The sequence below is a fragment of the Amphiura filiformis genome, chromosome 14 (genome assembly GCF_039555335.1).
Source record: "Amphiura filiformis chromosome 14, Afil_fr2py, whole genome shotgun sequence".
NCBI lineage: Eukaryota > Metazoa > Echinodermata > Ophiuroidea > Amphilepidida > Amphiuridae > Amphiura > Amphiura filiformis.
In genome coordinates, this window is record NC_092641.1 from 23,683,723 (window position 1) to 23,707,483 (window position 23,761).

A 23,761-nucleotide genomic window follows, 5' to 3' on the forward strand; every position below is an offset into this window, starting at 1 on the left:
TTTAAAGGGTACACCATACAATGGCTGCCATATAGAATTGTTTGTCTGTTTGTTATGTTCTTTTGTGTCATGCAAATCTAGCTGAATAACGCTGACGAATAACGCTGACGAAACTTCGGCCAAGTGATCTGGTGAAGTGGGGTTGCTGTAGAGAGCTGATCGGGACATTTTTACAGGACAGGCAACTGTAGCCAACAATCGGGCTTATTACCCTGATCGGAACCGGCTGTAACAAGGTCTTTCAAGGATCATCTGCCCAACCAGATGAGACACGGGGAGGGCGGATAAGATTGTTTTTGGTCGTGCGGGGAATTGAACCCGGGACCTCTCGCGCCAAAGTTTTCAAAGTATAATCCAAACTTCAACTTTCTAATACTTTCAATATATGTAGGATGTACGTATGAAATAATACGACTTCCTCACGTTAAACTGAAGTTATTCATCTTTCATAGCTAGAAACATCAGCGAATCGTTACCAAAAGACCTATGAAATTTTGACACTGATATTAACGGTCTATTGCCGATTCGCCCTCGGGCACTTCTGACCCTTTGAAACGTTCGTCAACAAAATAACTCACTATTGCTGAAAAACGACTGTATACCATGACGAAATGAAATAGACGCCCATATCCCTCGTGGCAGCTATTGTGATACATCCATGCAGCCGTTGCAAGACTATGCCTCAAGTTCAAAATAAGAATCTTATTCATCCTAAAAAGAGACTTACACTTCCGGTATACAAAACTTGTTTTCCGAGAGCTCATGTCATGGTTCATATTCACGCATTATGAATGATAAACGTACGCAGTAGGAGGTACTCAAGCACCATAATACGACGAAACTCAAATACTATAAGGTCTTGTTTCATTTCTTAAAATAAATATCGGACTTTTCTGTTTTCTTTTATAAAACCTATGAGTGTATCATTACTGGACATATTTTTTATATCATTGAACTTTTTAAAGGTCAAATATTGTTTGAAATCATAAATTGAGGTGTACACTTTCAGAAATAAGGTTCTAAAACGGCCGTAAAGAACCTTTTTTTGTTTTCTATTAACAAAAAATGTTCTTTAAACTGAAAGAACCTTTTTGCATTGTTTAGGTATTCAAAACGTGTTATTTAAACTCTTGCGGAACCATTTTTGGCCTTTAAAGAACCTTTTAGTCCACCTACAGAACCGTTGCTAAAACCTTATTGGACAAATTACATCAGCTTTTGAAACTAAAAATGAAGCAAATAAAAGTAAACTGAAAAGAACCCTGAAAGAAGCCTCGAGGGTGTAACAAATAAATAAGTATCCATATTTGTAGACCTATAATGGGGTGGGGCACCGCCCATAATGGGAGGGGGCACCGGGTCTGATTAGGGGCACAATTTTCCTATGAGATTGTCTAGATTTTGCAATCGATTGCATGGGGGGGGGGCACGTACCCCCTTGCCCTATGACGCTACGCCACTGCTATAATTCATTACACCGAAATATGCTCACTGATGAATTCTGATACAGGCTAGAACTTTTGTTTAAATCCAGGAGCAGGGTGATTAAATGTAGGGTAGGTCTAACATAGGCCTTTGTAATATTAATATAAAATACCATGGTCATTGCCAAACAACTTGTCATAACAAGCAATTTGGTTGGCAAAAGTTAGCTGGCGTCATCATATGATCGCCCCTTTTAATTTTACCGCCTCATACCTGATAGCACATCTCCCAGCATCCCATGTGATCTAGTGACACCGGTCCGTTTTTAAAATGTACATGTAAGTTAACTCAAACCGGCAGTGTATTTGTGACGCGGTATATCGAAAGCAGTGAAATCGGACATTCGTAAGTTCTGGTATTACAAAATTGGAAATTGAGATATCGTGGGGAAAAAGCTGAAAAGACAAAAAAACAAAAACAAAAAACAGACCAGAACATTTTGGAGTAATGAATTAAAGAGTTGACATGAGATTAGGAATTAATGTTTTCTGCTGTTTCAGTGTACATGTTCTCATCATTGATGGTTTGGTGGACTGTCATGTAACATGGATGTAAGCGTGATCCTAAAAATGCCTTTCACATTGACCAAAACTAATTACAAGACCTCTTCTACATTGAGGCTGGCTTTCCCTTTTAAAGGGAATTTTTATTAAAAGGCTCAAATGATTTGGATGAAAGGTCTGAAAACTTCATATTTTGTTGGTTCCGTCTAAACTTCCGTTATACGTTATGTGAAACGAAAATAATACCGTCTATTTCTTGCTATGGTTTATTAATTACGCTATTTCTTCTTGATCAGATATCTTTCAAAATGATGCCCTTTCGTTGCCAAGATTCGGAAATGTCACATTTTTTTGCCCAATTTTTCCAAAATTTTTGAAATTCAAAATAAAATGAACATATTTAAAACCTACATGAAAATTACATTCAAATGAGTACAATCATGCCTAGTATTGGTTCAGTGGTTCCTGAATTAGCCCTCAGAATTTAAAATCAATTTTGACACTCACGGTCTTTTCATACGGTGTAACCCCATACACTCCCCTAGAGAAGTAACCCAGTTATAAAAGCGATCCCATGGTCGGTGTTATAACGTTATCATAGCGGAATCAAAACGTATTATACCTATCACATGTATTGTGTATTAGGTGACATGGTCTTTTAGGTCACTACATGGCCTTATTTTATTAAATTAAACAAACCTGAGTTTCATAGGACTTTTAATATGAATTAGATATAGGTTTCTGTTGAGCTGTGCTAATTGGACGCTATGGTCTGCATGCCCCAAATAATTACAATATTGTCATTTCATCACTACTGAACTTCAAACAAATAAATTATAAGAGGACAATATGCACCAAGATCCCTAATTTTGTTGCCAATCTGCTATTTATACCCCGCCTTTTCTTATATTCAATGTTTCCATATGATGGAACACGGTGCACGGGATTTCAGGGTACTCTCGCCGCCGACATGCTCATGCCCGTGTGCGAAGTTCGAACAGCTGTACTCGCCGAGATAAAACTTAACGCGCGGAGACACAATTTAGGCGATCCCCGACGGGAAAAGTGCATGATGGGAAATAGGGGAAATGGTCTTCAAGATCCCAAATAAATTGTTCTTATTTATAAGGCCGTGCAGACAAACCTAGAAGACCATGAACTTATATTTACACAGACACCTATATACCAAAGACACATTTTAGTACTACCCCCGGAATTACAGAGTTTTGAAAGTTTATACTTTAAGGAAGGAACTGATAACCGCGCTCATTTTCTGGTTTGTTTTTGACAACCCGGATATACACACAAAGAATTGAGACAAACAGCACATAGTATACGATGTTCACAAAATCTTGGTTTTATTTGGCTTCATTGCAGGATTATTACCCACAATTCCACAGTAAATTAATTACCATATAGTAATTAATCACCTTATTTTGCTTTAAACAACAAAATTAATGCCACATAATAATCATGATAATGTACATGTTTAGGATTTTTGTTTTAAAAAAGAAATAATACTCTGAAAAAATACAATATTCTACATTATATTACAAAATAGGTCACAGGTCAACCACGTGACCGGAAGTTTAGCTAGATGTAGTTAGAGATGATGTACGCTGGTTTCCTATGGGCTTCGACTCGAGACTAACTAGAAAGCAAGAGGCTGAAGACACAGGGAACTATATAATGACGGAGATGATACGACATGGGACCAAATCAGGACAAGATCATAATACATTGTAAAAACACGAGCATCAAATGACTATCAAATCAATAAGCTTAAATAAACGGCCTGCTTTTTCTAAGCCCGGGAGCGAAGGAAGACTATCTTTATTGCATTTTGTTGATATGATATTGCCAATCTTTTTTATGTAAAAATAATTTGCCAAGTGGGTCACTCCTTGCTTAAATTTGAACTTTATGAAACGTCGCTCTTTTGTCTTTGTTTTATACTGTGATAAAACCCGAGGGTATAGTAATACAATCACAATGAAATCAAAAAATAATGTTGATTATAAAATTTACACTGATACCGTGTAAAAATCACTGAAGAGTTGGATGTCATAAACAAAAATTGGATATTATGGAAAGCTGACCCATGCAGCTGATTTAAATTTAAACAAATTGATGGTCAAAGAAAGGTCTTGTCCTTGACGTATGTAGTCATTTTGGCCTCTTCAAAGGAGCCTTTGGTTCCTTGTTTAAAAGTTCAGAGTGCCAAAGATGCCTACAATATGTCGGAGGAACTTCGGTCCTAAGTTATATAGATTGTCTTTTCTAAACCAACAGACCTATTTTGATTTCTTTTGTTCAAAATATTCAAGAATTCACTCAACGTGGGAGTGAAAATGGGTAAATCTTGAACACAAATGAAAATAACCTCGTGAAAAGTTGTTTTGGGTGAACCATAAAGAAAGGTTCTAGCAGAACTTCAAAATGCATTGAGAATTTCTTTAACAATGTATATGCATGGGTCTTTTTGGAACCAAATAAGTTCTTTGGTATCAACAGAACTTTTTATTGGTTCTTTCAAGAAAATGATTTACAATGGGTTCTCTATTTTATCGGGCACACAAAGATATATAAATTTTCACAAAGTTGACTTGGTCGCCAATGTTGACAATTTTCTTATTTCGATTATTTGAAAATTTCAGTTCGTTAAACTGTTGCGTAGAACATCAATGTACCGGTACTGTTTCAATACAATAGCACACATTATGGAAGATCCCGATTTAAATTATACAACTGCTCTTAGGGAAAACAATCATTTGGGAATTGGAAAAAATTACAATAAAATAAACGATTCTTTAAAATTATATCAAAATCAATCAATACTGTTGTTGTCAATAAAAATGTTTTCACATCACTGATACGTGCAGGTATCACAAGCACGTGTATACACTTTAACGTTTTAGTCTCGTTCCCAGTTTTCTCAGTGTAGCACAAATCAAACTGGGGACGAGACTGCTGTTATATAATTTTTGTTGCATATAAAAGAACACTGATATCAAATCAATATGCTATACAATATCGATTAATATCGACTATATCGATCAATAACGAAAACTCTAAAAAGACAGCTGACGAGGGGAGGTTTCAATTTTAATTAATACCTACATGTTTATACAATAAATAATTTAGACAATTTGGTGATCACTTTTGCGTTTTGATTTGATAATATCAGTGTTATTTTCAGCAACGCACACGTGTTTCTTCATAAGGTGTTTCTTCATAAGGTGTTTCTTCATCCGGTGTTTCTCCATCTATACACAAGTGCAGTTGAAAACTTGCACCAACCAAACTTTTACACTTTATAACATTTTTTGGACAACTGTAATAATAATATTAAAACATCACATTACTGTCCCCTTTTTTTACACCAGTGACAAAATAATGTCGTCAATTCAAAAACATCACTACAAGAGAACAAGCTAAAGAAATAGGCTCCAAATTGCTATATTTATTCTTTATGTTGTTCCCAAGTGGCAGTTTCAAAATATGAACGTCAATATTTTTTCACTTGAATATTACGCACATGGTTCTGCACCAAACATGTCAACTAGTCGAGTCCTGATTCGTGACTCGAGATAACTTGACTCGACCAAACATTTGAGTTAAGGTTACCGCCCTTGAATGGTTGGGCGTTTGAGATGCTTTAGTATATACTGCACCGTACCAACATACATAGTAGCAGAACGGTTTTCATGATAAACTTTGTCGCTACTCATCCTTTTTAAAGGGATTTTTTTATTTCCATACACTTTGTCTCTACTCATCCTTTTTAAAGGGATTTTTTTATGATGAGAAGAGACTTGACTTCTCATCTTCTCTGACTCACTAGGATCCACAACATGCTCATCTATCAGGACGCAGTTCTTTAACCCCAATACATTCATTCATTGAATGACCTTTGACAATTTGAGTACAAAAACTCATACTCTGCAATTTGGGGTCAATTTCTGCACTGATTGTTTTATTGAGATTATTGAACTACATGTATGTCGCTGGAATGAGGCCATTGTGGTCCATAGTGACTGGAGAGAGTTTGAGAAGCGTCATTTGCGGCTAACTCCGCGAACCTAAAATGAACCGCATGAACCAGTATGTTCTTTTTACATATTCTAGAAATGGATACAGTCGGGAACAGATTTTGAAGTGTTTCAGTGTTTCAATCACATAAATAACCACTTTCTGAAAAACACGCGACGAAAAAGCCGAAAGTTTACCAAATTTGACCTGATCGACGCGACAATTCATGCAGGCTAACAAACAGTTCAAACTTGCATACTGCTGCATGCGGCTGACATAACAAAATAGCGTCAAGACCAACACGGTCTAACCACTATACCAACAGCCATTTCACACGTATTGTTTCAATACTTTCCCAATCGTATCTTTAAGGAATTTTGTCTTTTCTAAACTTGACAATTCACCCTTAATTTAGGATCTTTAGTTTCGTGTCAGGTGGTACCTGGCCGTGAATACGAAAGAAAACACATTTTATCAGAGCATGTACATGTACATTTAAGCGATAGAAAACCGTCAAACTATATGGGGAAAGTCAATATAAACTTGAAATACTGAAAAAGTTTGAAAATGTATAATTGAGTGACTAAAAAAAGCTCTCAGTAGCCATCAAGTTCTCATTGGTTCTGGTTTTCATTCAGAATGCTTGACCTTTGACCCAACAATAAGGTTACTGTGAAACATACGTTGTTGAGCACTTTTATAGAATTGAATTTCAGCAACTTTTTGAAACACGTCAAAATTTGGCACCATTGACCAACATTCTGAAACACATGGCAGCCATTTTCATTTGAGGCATTTTTCAAATCAGAATCAATAAATTCAAAGCTGCGTAGTTTTGAGTGTAAATGTTCTAATGCTTTTGTAGTTTTTCAATACTGATTCTGAGTTTAAATTTAAAAAAGGTGTCACATCTTTGGGTAACATTGTCCCTTAGAAGGTCGGTTTGCAAAGTGGAGCTGGGGCAAAACACTTATTTCGTAATTACGGTGATGGAATAGATTCGGGAATAGATAACCTCATTATAGTAAAACAAGAACTGTCTTTAAAAAAGACAAAGCCATGGCGCATGGATGAAGATCATGTTTCATAACAAGAACTGTCTTTAAAAAAGACAACGCCATGGCGCATGGATGAAGATCATGTTTCATAATTTTGCCCGGAAATTTTGCACTGATAACAAACATGGTTCTATAAACCATTATCATTTATACAAATACTAAATGTGCTTTGCTTGGACACCACTTTGTTCACTACCTTATACACGACATAGACCCAATGATCATGTTCTTTTTAATACTAGTAACTTGTCACTGCGTTCGATGTAGAACTCGGAATGCCCGGGTTAGTAACATTCGTATGTCCATTAACAGTTTGAGTATTCACGGGCGACGGTTCGTTACTCGGCGGCGTCGGCATTCCGCTCGCACTCTGACAAACGTACCACTCGCTTAGATTCGTACCCGCGTTATTAGCAAGATTCGTCGCTGCTGTAATTGACCCTGATGAGCTGAGACTCTGCGCGGCCGAACTGGACTCGGAACTTGTAGTTGGTGACAGGATGTTGGTCGTTCCAGAGGTCGGGGGTTCGAATACACCTGGTGGCGGTGGCGATTTGCTGTGTACTTTCATGTGTTTGCGTAGACTGCTTGGGTGAGTGTAGCTTTTGTCGCATCCACGGACTTTGCAGTTGTATGGTTTGTCGGAGGTGTGAACGTGCGAGTGTTTCTTACGGTCGCTTGAGTTGGCAAATCGACGGTCGCAGCCTTCGAATTCACATTTGAACGGCTTCTCACCTGTAAAGATACAAAAAATAAGAAAGAAAATAAAATAATTATTAGTGGGGCATTTCTACAGAACATGGGTGTAGCAAGCTGGTGGACATGGGTGGACGAATTCCAGGGGCGAGGGTTCAGCTCAGGGGCCCCAAGGCTCTAGCTTTGTCCCTGCCAGAGAATTAAGCATATATTGGCCACGTTGTGATAATGCATGAAAAATGCGCTAAATTTTGACCCTTCTTTGCAGTTGATGTGCAGTTCTGAGATGAAGATTAGCGTTCACCTCTATCTATATACGAAATCATAATACTATAATGTGACTCCATGTTACACGACTCAAATCAACTAAATTTCTATCGAACCAAACTCCACAGAATCAGAACTCCGGGCACAGAACATATAAAGTCTCGTCTCCCATGGCAAAGTTTGATAACCTCAATTCAAGAACCATAGAACCATAGCTTAAAATGTTGACCGCAAGTTATACGAAGGATGAGTTTTTAGTCCCGACGATTCCACACGTCATTTCCACGAAAGCACAAGTCTACTGATGTAAAGAACTGCGTATTCTTGCATTGGCATGTTTTTAAAAGATCCTAAAGTGTTTAAACTTGAACTTGACCCTAAAAATTGCACCTTTTGATAAAATTCCATCAACCAAGTAAAATCGGGTTTCCCTTAGGCTCATTGCGTCCATTCAGTGGAGAAGAAAAGAGGCAGACACACTCACTTTCTACCCTTCATACCCTTAGTTAAAACCCTTTCCACGCGGGTATTGACTGCAGACGACAAGTTTTTAAAAAAAATTGAAAAATTAAAAAATTTCAGAATTTTAAATTTTCATGACCATATTTGGAATCAGTATGAAAAATGCATTAAAATGAGTACAAACAAGCCTAGTATTGGTTCAGTGGTTCTTGAGATGGCTCTTGATTTTTGTAGAAAATTGCTCAAAACTTGGGACTTCTCTCTCATGTTGAAGCATACGGCTAGCACGCAGAGCATTAATTACCGTTAACTCATTGCTTGTGTTCTGACGACCTTCGCCGATAAGTTTGAGGGTCAATGGTGAAATTCAAAGTCGTACTTCTTTTCTTTACTCGCTTTTATTGGTATTAAACCGTGTAAATATATGCTTTGAATTGAAGTCGTAATGTTAGGGAAGAATCACAGGCCACATCACATGTGGGGCTATGGGTTGATTGTGTGACAAAATTGGAACTCAAATGATCACTGTCAGTCAACATGGTCAATATTGCAAATGCGTTGTAAGCCCGGTTGTAAGCTGATGTGAAGAGACACCCACCGACTCTGTGACATGTTTGGAGACCATGGGTTGGAGACTAAATTTCAATCAATGAGACTTTCAATATTTAATTGTATGTCAATTGTACTCACTATATAGGCCTAATGATTATAATTTTTAAGTTTAGCAAAGGAATTTGGGACTTCACACCTGAACTCCATAACAAAAGACAAGAGACATGCTTTCTACCCAAGGCTATCTACATGTGCTATCTGACCAAAGTATTCTGACTACTTTGACTTTGATCTGACTAGCCTACTAAATACGGACCATTATTGCAGCATGATTATTTGAAATTTGCAACACAAACTATAATTATTCAATTTCAATAGAATTAATGCTGAAAATAGAAGTATATATATTCATCATCTGTCTCAAATATTTAAGCTATAGTATTTTAATATTAATATAGAAATTCATGAGTTAATTACAACTATATTTTGTTTTCTTTAAAACATTTACAAAAGCCATAATTTCAAAAGGGAAAATCCCGGGAGACTCGTGCCAACATGCTTCATCAATAGCGGGTATATCCCGGCATGGAAGTCAACCAGAACCCGGCTAAAAATCCATATAAACCGCGTTGATCGCCCTGCTGGGCCTAATTTACCGTAAAAAGTGAAGCTGTGTGTTTGTATAGCCAGAGACTGTTTCACAATAATAATTCTTTAAATATGATTATATTATATTATGTTGTGGCACAATAAAAAGTGAACAATTATTATGTGTAAGTAGGTCTTCAGCTTCAGGGGTCCAAATTTATACAACTTGAAACGCGCAATTTGTTTTGCAGCATTTCAGTTTTTCGGCTTTGCTTTGCATGGTATGAATTGGCCTTCACTCCCACGATACATGTACCAAGAAAACCGGGCCTTGAACATAGAAAGGCAAGTGATCAGTGATGGTGTGAATTTATGAAGCAAGTTTGGGGTGTTGATTAATTTAATGGTTGCAGGGCGGGGATAATGGTTTATATATTAATTGAAACAGCTTATTATACTTGTGGGATTTTGATCAGATTGACAAATTTCTTGATTTATGGATGTACATTGTAAAATGATCAAATACATGGTAATTGAAGGTTGCTGACAGGAAGGTATCGTGATAATTGCATAATTGCATCAGTCAACGAGCAAGATAACGTCCGAATTGTAGTAGATGAGCTTGTACAATTTGACAAAAGTGATTGTATAAAATAAAGTGACAGCGTAAATACATCGTAAAAATATGAAATATGGTGGGAAAATTGTCAATTATTACGTAACTATTTCCGAATTGCTGTCATTTCGTTTCCGACCTATGTGAACATGCTGAAAACATGGTAAACAACTAGAAGTTCATGATCGTTAGATTTTGAAGGACTTTGATCCTTGGTCTCTGGTTCAACTGATGTGATCAGGTTATTAAAACACCGAGATCAAAATGAAGGAAATATAATAGGCCTACTTGATGGGGATATTAAACCAGGGATATGAGATAACCCACCGCTACTGAAATTTTTAGAATATTAAAATTTTGATTTTAATATGATAATGTAGGCCTACTCATATTAATATTTTGATTGCACAATAGCATAATAATTTAACTTGAAATAACAAATGAAAGTTGCAACAACATGTCATGTTTATGTTGACTAAATAACATTTATAAGTGAAAATTAGACAATTTGGTATTAACTACTCAAATAAAATAATATTAAAACACCTGAACCTTGATCAAACTTCGTAAATATTCGACCAAGATGAACATTATATTAGACCCATGCACTCTGGCCCCGTGGGTTTTGAATTTGCTATATTAAATTTCGGGCAAAACCTCAAATAAAACGTCCCCAAAAAAGTAAGGACCGTAATTTTGACGATTTCGTCATCCAAGCAAAATTTAGGACCAATTCAAAATAAATATTTACGAAAAAAACATTGAAATGATTTCCCGACGCAATTCCAGCTCTATAACCAAACCCCATGGCATGTCGGCTTAGTTGTTGATTAGCCCCTGCTACGAATCGCCCCATGCCCGGATCGCCCCTGACCGGGGAATCCCGGTCTGACATGTTCTGTACTATGCGTATTGACTCTACTGTCTACTATCCTTGACTCGCTACTCATGAATGGAGTCCCCTATAGGGAGACTATGCATACTTGATCTTTAACATCAGCATGAGATGAAACCATAGCAAATTGTACACAAATATCTATTAGAACTTTAATAAGTTAAAACCTTAGCATCTATAAAAGAGCTCTAAAGCCGTATCTCAAGAAAGGTTTGCATCAACAATATTGGTTTGATTGGTATTATTTAAATGTATTTCTTGATAATAAATAGATGTCAAATGTGGATAAATATGGAAATTTTTGAAAACTTATCACAAGGTTCAAGCAAACAAAAAGTTAACTCTTTTCAGATTGAAATAGTCAATTAGTCATATACGTATTATGCTTACTAGTATTTATATGCCGCATACAACTGAAATCATATTCACAACTTGGACAAAACTCAGTGAGGTTGTGGTTTTATACCATTTAGATTAAACGTTGGGGAGCGTTTTTGTAAACCATGTGCACCCAAAATCGAACTCAGAGCGCTAGCTGATGAGTCCAGGTAGTCCAAGCCAACCTTGTGAAATATCTATAAATTTTAACAATCAAGTCCCTGGTCCTATATAAAATCAGAGCAGAGCCGCCTAACTTTTGTATAAATTACACTATGGACCACTATGGCCTCATCCCTATGGCATAGTTCAATAACCTCAATTAAACAATCATAATGCAAATTTGACCTCAAGTTGTAGAGTATGAGTTTTTGTACCCAAATTGTGACTCCTCGCCACAACTGAGCCCGGATGTCGCCAGTGCCACTATTGAGATATGCTCCATCGAACTTAACAATAAACAATAGGAAAGAAAGGATTTATTGACTGTTTTATTGATTTTTCACTACTTAAATGTCAAGTACTATAGACATGATATACATCATTTTAAAGCTAATTTCAAGCAAAATATTTTGGTTGAATATCTCAAAAATGATGATTGGCGACATCCGGGCTCAGTTGTGGCGAGGAGTCACAATTTTCAAAGGTCATTCAATGAATGTGCAAATGTATTGGGGTTAAAGAACTGTGCCCCTGATAGATGAGCATGTTGTGGATCCTAGTGGTACAATCAAGTTGCATGGTTGAAACAGGTCATTGTGGATCAGATTTAAATTACTCCATGTTCTCATGTGCGCACAATAAATGTGGCGGAAACTCAGCAAGATCTCACCGAGATTTCATCTTAAAAGGACCTCTCATTGAGAAGGAAACGACCTAGATTTCGTTCTCTATTGTCGAGTTCATCGAAAACAAACTATTTGCTTATTTTGTAAACATACATCTATCTCCATAAACGGTGTTTCTACCACGGTTTAAGATGGGATTACTATTAATTATTGAAATCATCACAGAAGAAACACAACGAAAAGGGGGTGCCTATAGCATCTATGACATGCATGCATGATGTAAATAAGTCTACAGTCACATCATGGTCATTTATATCCGTATTTTATCATTATCAAAGAAGATTTTTTAACCCGAATCCCGTTGAGGTTCAGAACCTTAATTGTTATCATACATGGGACTATTAAATTATAATGCAAAATGCACAACGTGTCTTTTGTCTTCCATCACTATAAAATAAGACAATAATTTGTGCTTTGTTCGAGGAAAAAATTGCAACTTTTACACATAGAAACACCTATCCCTTTGTGGATATCGTGAAATCATATAGTGAAATGCGTTCTAACTTTGGCTATATCTTTATAATTAATTTGGTATTGTTTAATATTTTATACCATTCTGAATTAAGATCTACAATCAGTAAACTCCAGCATTCTTGATCGATTGAATTTATAACAAAACAATGAATGGAAAAGCATAAAAGCTATTCTACTCGCTATACTTTTACCGAAGCTGAAATAGTTGTCAAATTTGGAGCCCTTAATTCGATTCTGTCATCACTATATCGATGCGTTTACCTGTCACTATACGCTCACTTACCAATGTGAACAATAGTAAAACACATGCATTGTATGTTGTATTGTCATTTTCTACCTGTCATACATGAACACAGGAAATACTAGTTAATTTTTTCATTATTCCACTTGTCACCACGCTTAAAACTTGTGCCAAAAAACCATGAGAAAAAAAAGTGAAAAAAAATGAGATTCTGAAACGGATGGAATGAACAATGAATATATACCAATAAAACCTCAGATTAATCGCTTAAATTCATTTATTTGGCTCGTTACGAACGCTCAATTGTTTTCCACGCAAATTATCTTCACCTTATGAGTTTTAATTGTTGATGTTGGTGGTGGGTTTTGGTTGTAAGTTTGGCTCGAAAAATATGCGTGAGTCAAAAGGGCAAACTAGAAGTCATATTTTTTGAGGTGTGTTTTTGATAACCATATTTTACTGATATTGGTATAACTTTTAATTTGGCCTCAGGTAATTAACTTGTTATCATGGTTACAGTATAAACTAATTATATGCAATAAGCGATTGTCTCTGGGAAAATTTGCATAATTACTTAAGACAATTGATTTAGGGTTGAAAAATACTTTGACTGAGTAAACCTATGGTAAATTGGTGATGGTGCATGCATGGTGGTAATGCTTTGCATGGGACATGATGTTCATATTGGTTAAAACAATTATTTGCATAAACTTGTCCGGACTTGAAATTCTTCCCATGATCTGATCTTTTCTACATCAATTTTGATAAGAATTTAATTAATAGCTCCATGATTGCCAGAATCGTATTGTCTTAATCAAATTCAAGACAGGTGATATGCTTACACATAAAGTGGATTAAGGAAAGTGCAATTCACTGATATGATAGGGCATAATCCTATTGTTTTTTATTTGCTAAACGATACCGCTATACTTGGATTGTTAAAGTGCTACCGTTACATTAATTAACTTATAATTCGGGCTTTAGTAGTAAACATGCAATTAATTAGGCAACATAAAAATCCAAGTTTTGAGATATTTTCTCACGATATCAAGAGCTGTCTTGAAAACAACAAATACCAGGCTTGTTTGTGCTCACTTTAATGCATTTTTCATGCTGATTCAAAATATGGTCATGAAAATTTACAATTCTGAAATGTTTGGATTTTTATATTGATTTTATATTGATACCAAAGTTTGGGATAGAGCTGGCCCATCTCCCAGGGCCCATCTGAAATTATTCCCACACGTCGCACTTGTTTTATAGGGCAACGAAGATGTGCAAATATTGCAGTTTGATTTAAAAATCGAATTCAAGCAAATACGTCACTCCCAAAAACAACACATGCAGTTTGCTGAAAATTGCTTTCAAAATACGACTTATTTTTTGCATCTTTTTACAAAATAAAGGCCTGAACTTAATTCCCATTCATGAAAGTATTAAATAAAGACATCAAATTCTGCATGTTTTCCGAAAAGAAATACCTATTTTAAAACTTCAAATGAAAATATAGAAATCAAACCAGTTTTACACTTAATTAAGAAGAGCCGTTTTAATGACCTTTTCAACACTCGTGCACCCCGTAGCGAATGCACTATACCTACTGTGCACGTCAACACATAGAGGTTTTCCATATCCAATATGGCAGCGATGACTTTGATTTCAAAAACAATATGGATGGAGGAACTTCTTTTTCAAAATGTTCACAAATAATCGTTTCCAAACTGGAAACTAGAAAGTAGGCCCTACATGCTTTAGGCTTGCATTTAATGGAAATAATGCATGACATGTTTTATATTATTGCAATTTTCAGCTGATGTATAGTTATTGAAATACGGTATCCTTAAAAGTTAATTTGAAATATCTCCCTGGTATAGTGTTCATAGCTCTGGTTCATAGCGTTAATACAAATGATCAAATTTGAATGCTTATCATATTAAATGTTGCAACACTTCTTACTCAGAAATTAATTTTCAATTTCAATATAGTTTATAAGCAGTAATAATATGCTAAAGTTAATGCATGGAAATCTAGTTTCTCCTCAATGGAACAAAACTAAGACTTAGGCTACTGTTTTATCAATGATATTAATTTTGTCTATAAACTGAATAGCCTGCACATGCATATTTATTTTAATTGTCATGACTATGTCATGACATGTATCATAACTGATATTCCTACAGTGCTAATATACTTTTCATTATTCTGGTAAGCTACTTTAGTGCTATTAAGTGAACTATACCTCACTTATTTAAGTTGACAAGTATAAAACCTTAAATTAAGCCGAAAATCATATGATAGCTAAACCATATTGGACCAAAACAACTATAGCGATAAATGAAAGGCGAATTACCATGATTACATGCATGGTGCTTCGTTCTGAATATCTGTCACAATAAAATTGACTATATTGAAGCATGGAAGTACTAGAGTACTTCCATGATTGAAGCAACATCATTAAATGATTTTCTTTTCCCCATTTATTCTATTTATTAATTGACCTTATGAATGAATTCACGATTCGACATCTTTCTCATGAAAACTATGGTCCACAAGAGCCTCATCCCAATGGCATAGTCCAATAACCTCAATTACATAATCTTAGTGCAAAATTTGATCTCAAGTTGCAGAGCATGAGTTTTTGTACCCAAATCTTCAAAGGTTATTCAATGAATGTGCAAATGTATTGGGGTTAAAGACCTGTGCCTTGATAGATTAGCATGTTGTGGATCCTAGTGCAAATAATCATGGCTATTGAGATTTGATTGACAAACATGCGAAGTGACATAACAATGACATGACATTGGAAACATAATTTCTTTATACCAAAAATGCTCTTTAATGTGACCAAAAAATCTCTTAATTGTTTTATCATTCAAGTGGTTTGATACCCATGTTGATTGACACATTTGACACTGAATAGATGATTAAGTTAGGTATACCAACACTTTCTCTCACTCAATATTGTTGTGGTTGTGTCCTTAAACCAAGTTACTCAAGTGGAACTTACAATAATAAGTCCTTATCTCAAGTGGGATTGGGGAGGAGGAGAACTAGAGAGGTCTCCTGCAATATTGACAGATTTGCTCATCCTTATTTTCTGACTCAAAATCTATAATTTTCAAGTTCTTTTGTAACGTTTTACCATCTTCTCTGGTTTTACGAACAAGAATTTACCAATATTAACTATATAGCTTTGTAACTTTTTTCGAACAAGAATATGGCATATTATTGTGACGTGGTAAAAACGTGTTTTTCACACATTATTTTGTGATAGCATACACATCATGCTTTAAGCTTTAGCCATGCCATGATATAGTTGTAGCTTTAACGATAACCAAACACAATATCTTGTCAGTCACTTTTAGAAGGCTAGGCCTGTAAACTTGCTGATGGTATATTATGATTGAACATTTTTATCAAATTGCCTTGAAATTTGTTTATTGAAAATCATGATATGACCGAATAATATTCATATTGAAGAGTCGTATATTTTGCCATCGAACTATACATGCCTACGACTGGGAAAAGCGTTACTTTCAATGTAAACGCACAAGTGTGCTTTCTTAAAATATCGTATCTGAATTCATGGTTTGAAGTCTGAACACATGGCTTTCTGCTGAAATAAAGATTACCATGTTTTAGTACGGCAAGATTAGAATTTCGGGCAAGTGTTTAGTAATGAACTGAATTGAACCGAACTCTTACCTGTATGCGTTCTCTTGTGTATCTTCAAATTCTCTGATCTTGCAAACACCTTTCCACAGCCTGGGAATGGACATGGGAACGGTTTCTCTCCTGTATGGACTCTAATATGATTCACCAACTTATATTTAGCTTTAAATGGCTTCTGTTCTCTAGCGCAATTCTGCCAAAAACACGTATGATTTGTCTGTTCTGGCCCGCCAACATGTTCAACTGTGATATGAGTAACAATCTCATGCATTGTTGTGAATGTTTTGTTGCACTGTTTTTTGGGCTCAGGTTGGTCTTGATCAACCCAAAGACATGATAGTTCTTGCTTGATCGGTTGCCTCATATACCGGAAAAATGCTGCATGGCTGTGATGAGGGGCCATGTTCATGTTCATATTCATATGCGGTGATGTTAGATAGTCATTTCGTGGTGCCCCCGTATAGTTGAACCCCTGATTAAACTGATCATGACGCATGGGGTCAGCACCGGGTAGACCTAGCCTCATTTGTCCATTAGCACTTTGGTCATGTAGTCCTGGAAATATTACATGTGGGCTAGGATCCCCGTGATGGGGTCCATGAAGAGCTGTTGGAGTAGGGAACATCCCATGATGTCCTGTTGAGTTGGTAGTAATAGCATCGTGTGATAAACCTCCAATTTGCATTGGATCACGGCGTAGAAGGAAATCTCTCCCCGTTGAGAACGGCTGAGTTGGATATGAACTAACCCCCGGATGAGGTGGCGCGTGTGTATAATACCCGTTTTGTCCACTACTCATATAGTTCGATTGCGATGAAACAACTGCAGAATCGCTCATGTGGTGAGAAGGACTTAATTTCAAAGCACCCATATGTGGGGTGTCCATTCCGTATGGATTCACATTCAAAGCCATGTTGGAGTCAGTCAGGGGGCCTGAATCGGTCCCGTGATGAGAATGCGGTGCGAGCCCAAAACTGTTGTAATTCTGATGATGGTGAGGAGGTGGCGGGACGTCCACGGCAAAACGCAACGGGTTGCGCTTACCCAACGAATGGTCCATATATTGGGCCGGTTGTAACGCATCAGCGGTAGTCATCTTGCTGTACTGTTATTCTGCCTACTGATGTAGCAGTAACTTGTGTCAAGAAAAACTTTGTTAAAAAATCTCTCGGTTGGTTTACTCCGTACGACGGCTTTAAAAAGCTTTCACACCGTGCACACCGGTGTGGATCTCACTTACGACTGATGCTGCACTGTTGGGGAAGCATTGGTAAAAGTGTTGATACACCATAAGGAGAAACTTTGGTGGGTTGTTAGACGCCCAGCAGTGCCTGTATTAGGCGTAATTACCCTTACGCTTGATTGGTCAGTTGGCTTTGTCACTGGATGACAGTTTGACAGCGAGTTGACCAATGAGGTGCCGGTAATTTGCTAGTCACGCATGCGTGAAATAGATGGTGGGTTATCGATGAGTAGTTTTAGTGGTTTATCAAGATTAGATGCCCTTGTTGTGGTGTTTGAGTGGGTAATAGCAAACCCCTTAACTTTTCACTCATGTGTTGAGATGAGCAGTTTTCATGTAAATGCGTTTTAAGAGAAATTTACGGCATATTATCAGCGGATACATGCATGCATAATTATGATTGCATACATGCATGCATAATTATGCTTGCATAATTTTACTGGAAAATGGCAAAAGTGTATGAAGCCGAATTATCAGCGATAATTTTACTTTTTGTTGTTTGACTGGTACAGTGGTATAGGTAGGAGGTGTGTTTGCTTCTTTGTTTATTTGTGTGTTTGTTTATCTGTGTGTTCTAGTTTATATTGTTTGTTTGGTTCATGTGTGTTTGTTAAGTATTTGTGAGTGTGCCTGTTTTTATCCAAAAAAACAATGGCTTGTATAATTTTAGCGAAAAATGGCAAAAGTGTATGAAGCCGAATTATCAGCGATATTTTAATTTTTTTTGTTTGACTGGTGGGAGGTGTGTTTGCCTGTTTGTTTGTTTATTTGTATGTCTAATTATCTGTGTGTTCTAGTTTATATTGTTTGTTTGGTTCATGTGTGTTTGTTTAAGTGTTTGTGAGAGTGCCTGTTTTTATCCAAAAACAGAAAATACCGTTTTCCATGAAAATCTTATCACCAACGCATCAAAACGCGAGATGGACGTGAAATGGCAAAAGTTAAGCAAACACAACGCCACGACCTTTTCCCCTTGTGGATAAAACAACACAAAAAACGTTCTATTCCAGAGAGAAAGTTTTCCACATGTTCAGTCAATGATATCTAAATAAAACTCCATCGGTTCCGAATTAACATACACCTATTAAACAGTAATCGAACTGTTCACTACACCGAAAGAACACTGCGTTATAATAATCCGTATAGTTTGGTAAAAATCTCCAGAGACGATGTATTTTCATAAAATTAAAACGCGTGTGTTACTCGCGCGACGAACTCCTCTGTCTCTGTGGATTTTAGCTCTTAAATCTTGCTACTTTTTTCAGTCGGTGTGTTGACTTTATCATGCTAAATAACGTGTTCTTTTGCAATATCTTGAATTTGAGTGAAAGTTTTGTCAAGACAATCCGTCTATGACAATGATAACACATAATAATTAACCTTTACTAAACTGGTGGCAAGTACATTAAAAAAGGTGTGAAAGAGAAAAAATAATTAGATAAAATAATATCAATTTTTTTAAATAATTTTACATTTTAATGACCATATTCGAATTCTTCGTGAAAAATGGATTCGAATGAGTACAAACAAGCCTAGTATTGGTTCATATGTTAATTTTATAAATTTGGGGAAAAAACAAATGATCGGTTTTGCGTTGCATACATGTAAGTACCAATTTAAGAAAGGAAAGGAATAAAAGGCATGGTAATACTAACATACGGGGATATTGCTAACGAAGCGTGCTGAAAATTGGCTCCACACCATGTTAAAGTTTATCTGGCTCGTTGGAGTTTCTCAAAGCGACGCATACGGGCGAATTACGACGCAAAAATACATAGGAATTTCTCGGGGGATTTTAGCCGTTGTTCAAACGCGCGACAGCAGACATGCAGACTGACTGAGTACCGTTGAGTCAACTTCACTGCCAAGTTCATTTGCCACGTTTGATATTGTCCTATTATCTATTAATTTAATCAGGCGTATAATTAGCAATGCGAATAACAAGATAACAAGTACATATCTTGCAACAGGTAATTATTTCAATTGTGGAAAAAGCGAAATAATAATGATGCTGGTAAAAATGAGAATTAAAGGGAAAATGGTTTAACGACATGAACTTGAACTTGGTGTATGTGTTTATTTAATACAAGTTGTGATTTATTAATCAACGGGTTTTGTCACTGGGGGTTTGAGGGGTGTGTCCATGGGGGTTTTAGGGGTATGTGCGTATTGTCAAAAATCAGTGATAGCGTATGTTAGGACTATTATTATGACTTTAGCGTGTGTTATTATGACTTTATATTGACTGCAATTTTTGATTTACGTTAAAATGTAAACGATTTGAGAATAATGTGTTCATTTAATCAGAAGGTGTCTGCACGAGACTTTCAAGACCCTATATGCATGATCTCGTACCAAATGACAAAGTTCCAAGTATTATGTTCCCATTCAAGTTCCCATTCAAAGTAATGCTAAAATCGGTAAGTTGTGGGCTGTGAGATTTGTACCCAACATATCCAAAGGTCAATCTTTGAGTGTAGAAGTATATTGGGGTTAAGGAACTGTGTCCTAGAGATTGTCATGTTTGAGATCCTAGTGTGTGTAAAGGTCATTCTTTGAGTGTAGAAGTATATTGGGGTTAAGGAACTGTGTCTTTGAGATTATCCTAGCAAGAGAAGCGCAAGTAATTGTAATGTCAAAAATATTGACGTCGAGTGAATGAAAAGAATGTAGCGAAAATGTGAAGAACTTTTGAAACGGAAATGTGTGAATTATTGAAATGTTTAATTAGTTATAAAGCCGCTGACAGGGTGTTTATCAAAATATTCTACTGTGATTATGGGTGCTGTTAAACATCACTTAACTGGTAGAAATTCATTCCAGTGCATATTATTATGATGATACAAAATAATGATTAAACTCGGAAAAGCAAATAGTCCTTTAATTATTTAAGGAAATTTACATTGTGTTTAGAATGGGCATGCCATTATAAATATATTTGGAGAATGAGGCTCATATTGTTGATAAATCAAAGGCATGACGATGGAAGCATTGAAGAAGGGCTCTTTTAGTTCCATGGTGGAAGCGAATCAGAAATACGAGCAATTATACACCGGCATTATCATCACAGTTTATCCTGAGTGGTGACCCGGTGACTGGAAAACGCACGCTCTTACAAGCACAGATCAGCAGCAGTTCGCGTAAGAAGTTACGTTACGTCACTTAGTTCAAAGTCAAGAAAGACGTGCACCAATTTTTTTTATGGACATGCATATGCATGATCCGGAACTTTTGTTGTATGTGTTTGTTAGTTTGTTGGTTTGTTTGGGTGTGGTGTGGTTGTTTTGCCGTTGTTTTGTTAAAATAACTATCACCAGACATATTTTCTGAAAAGTTATAACTAAATTTCAAAAAATAAAAATAAAATTGAAGAAACCTCAAAAAAGGAAGCGGGAGGGGACGTGAAACATGTTTATTTTTTTTATTTGGCCTAATCTATTTTTATTGGGATGCGTTCTTTCTTATTTCGTACGTTTGTACGAGGTGGGTGCACCCGATTTGTTTGTTTATTAATTGTTTTGATGGGTGTGTTTTTTGTTGTTTTTTTGCTATTAAGTATATTGTCAAGTCGGCTGACAGGAGCGACTCCTTCACAAAAATAGAGGTCACTCTGCAAACTTGGTAATATTAATTTAATGTATTGTTTTTTGTCTGTTTACTAAAATATCAAAAGCCCATTGTGGAGCGATTCTACTGTTCCATGCATTTGAAATCAATACATAAGACATAACTGTACTCTTCCACATGAGGGGATGAAGATTTCAAATGGATTCACCCACTCAGGTAATCCCATTCGAAATTCACACTCCTATGTGAGGAAGATTAAGGGGATGTCTTCCATAGGGGGTATATGGATTTCAAATGGAACAGCCCATTTCTTCCCATCATCAAGATCCTAAAATACTAGGAAAGTCGATGAGGAACATAGTATCGAGGTCCTGTTCCTGCTCCTGCTCCCCATGCTCCTCCATCTCCCGCTCCTGCTTCATGCTGCTGCTGCTCCTTATCCTCCTCCTCCTCATTAATTCATAATTATTATCATCATCATCATCTATCATATCATTATCATTATCATTATCATTATCATTATCATTATCATTATCATCATTATCATTATCATTATCATTATCATCTATCATCTATCATTATCATCATCATCATCATCATCATCTATCATTATCATTATCATTATCATTATCATCGTCATCATCCTCATCATCATCATGATCATGATCATCATGATCATCATCATCATCATCATCATCATCTATCATTATCATTATCATTATCATTATCATTATCATTATCATTATCATTATCATTATCATTATCATCATTATCATATCATAATCATTATCATTATCATTATCATTATCATTATCATCATCTATCTTTATCATTTTCATTATCATTATCATTATCATCATTATCATTATCATTATCATTATCATTATCATTATCATTATCATCATTATCATATCATTATCATTATCATTATCATTATCATTATCATCATCATCATCATCATCTATCATTATCATTATCATTATCATCATCATCATCATCATCATCATCATCATCATCATCATCATCATCATCATCATCATCATCATCTATCTTATCATTATCATTATCATTATCATTATCATTATCATTATCATTATCATTATCATTATCATTATCATTATCATTATCATTATCAGCAGCAGTAGCATCGTCATCATCAATCAATATCATCAATATCAACATGACTGTCCGGGTATGATGACTGTAGTGGGGAGCAAATCAAAGTTGAAAAAAAAGTTTAGCTGACAGTTGCACGCTGTAAATAATTCAAGTGTGCTATTTTTACAAATCGTTTTCCAGATTTTAATGATTTGACACCAAAACATGGACGTGGAGGAAGACAATGGACCACTGACTGGTTTGTTTCCAGTCGAAGTCAGTGGTAGCCATTGTGCAGTGCATACACGGGGTCTTTGTTCGTATGCAGACGTGTCCTGTATTTTTGTCGAATTTGAGAAGGGGGTTTACAATAATGGCTTTTGTGTGTTTAATATTAGTGGTATTTATGATATTTTAATAGAAATTTGTGTAAATCATATTGTGAAAAATGACGATGTCAAAAAACATGCTAAAATCCCCATGCGCACGACTTTATAGCTCTATCATAATGTTCGTATGTTTATGGATTAATATCAAAATTAAATAAAACACTGAGTTACGGAAAGTTAATCGACAAGATGGGTTAAGTTTTTTTAAATGTAATTAAAAGGTTGGTCGTAATTAAAATGTAGGAGTACATAATTAAATTGCATTTTATGGGTAGGCCCCAAATCAAATCCGGACAATTCAATCGTTTCTATAGTTGAGAGACCCCTCCTAAACATGCAATCATGGACGTATTATAACCGTCTCTCTGACAAATAAATATCGCAACTAAAATTATGACAAAAGTTGTAATTTTAATATTTTTGGGCATCTGGACGCCAGGAGATCAAAGTTCCCTGGAACTGAGTTCTTGATGCTGACATGCATTATTATGTTTGCATGACTAGGGGGCGCTATATGAACTATTCTGTTGCCCTTATAAAAAGTCATATTTTGAAATTACGTAATTTCCACACTATTGCTTTAGCATCAAGGACGCCTCCAAGAATGATTAGTATGGTCGAGTATCACTTTTTTTTAATTCACCAAAACCTTTACAGAATTACATATTGCTTCTAAAACTAAGAATTGAGTAATTTG

The 23,761-nt window shown here is 35.9% G+C and overlaps 1 protein-coding gene across 1 annotated transcript; it reads right to left on the reverse strand.

Annotated features, from left to right (window-relative positions):
• Nucleotides 1–6,972: 6,972 nt before the first annotated feature.
• LOC140169854 (zinc finger protein ZIC 4-like) lies at nt 6,973–18,065 on the reverse strand. Its single transcript, XM_072193167.1, has 2 exons — nt 16,801–18,065; nt 6,973–7,813 (listed from the first exon to the last, which is right to left on the reverse strand). The coding sequence occupies exons 1-2, from the start codon at nt 17,861–17,863 to the stop codon at nt 7,317–7,319; spliced, it is 1,560 nt and encodes a 519-aa protein (XP_072049268.1). The 5' UTR covers nt 17,864–18,065; the 3' UTR covers nt 6,973–7,316.
• Nucleotides 18,066–23,761: the final 5,696 nt, after the last annotated feature.

What these genes read in the sequence shown, in the direction of transcription:
- LOC140169854 (XM_072193167.1), bottom strand. Translation starts at nt 17,863, where the DNA reads ATGACTACCGCTGATGCGTTACAACCGGCCCAATATATGGACCATTCG. An exon ending in ACACAAGAGAACGCATACAG is followed by an intron (nt 7,814 to 16,800) that starts GTAAGAGTTCGG and finishes GTATCTTTACAG; the next exon opens with GTGAGAAGCCGTTCAAATGT.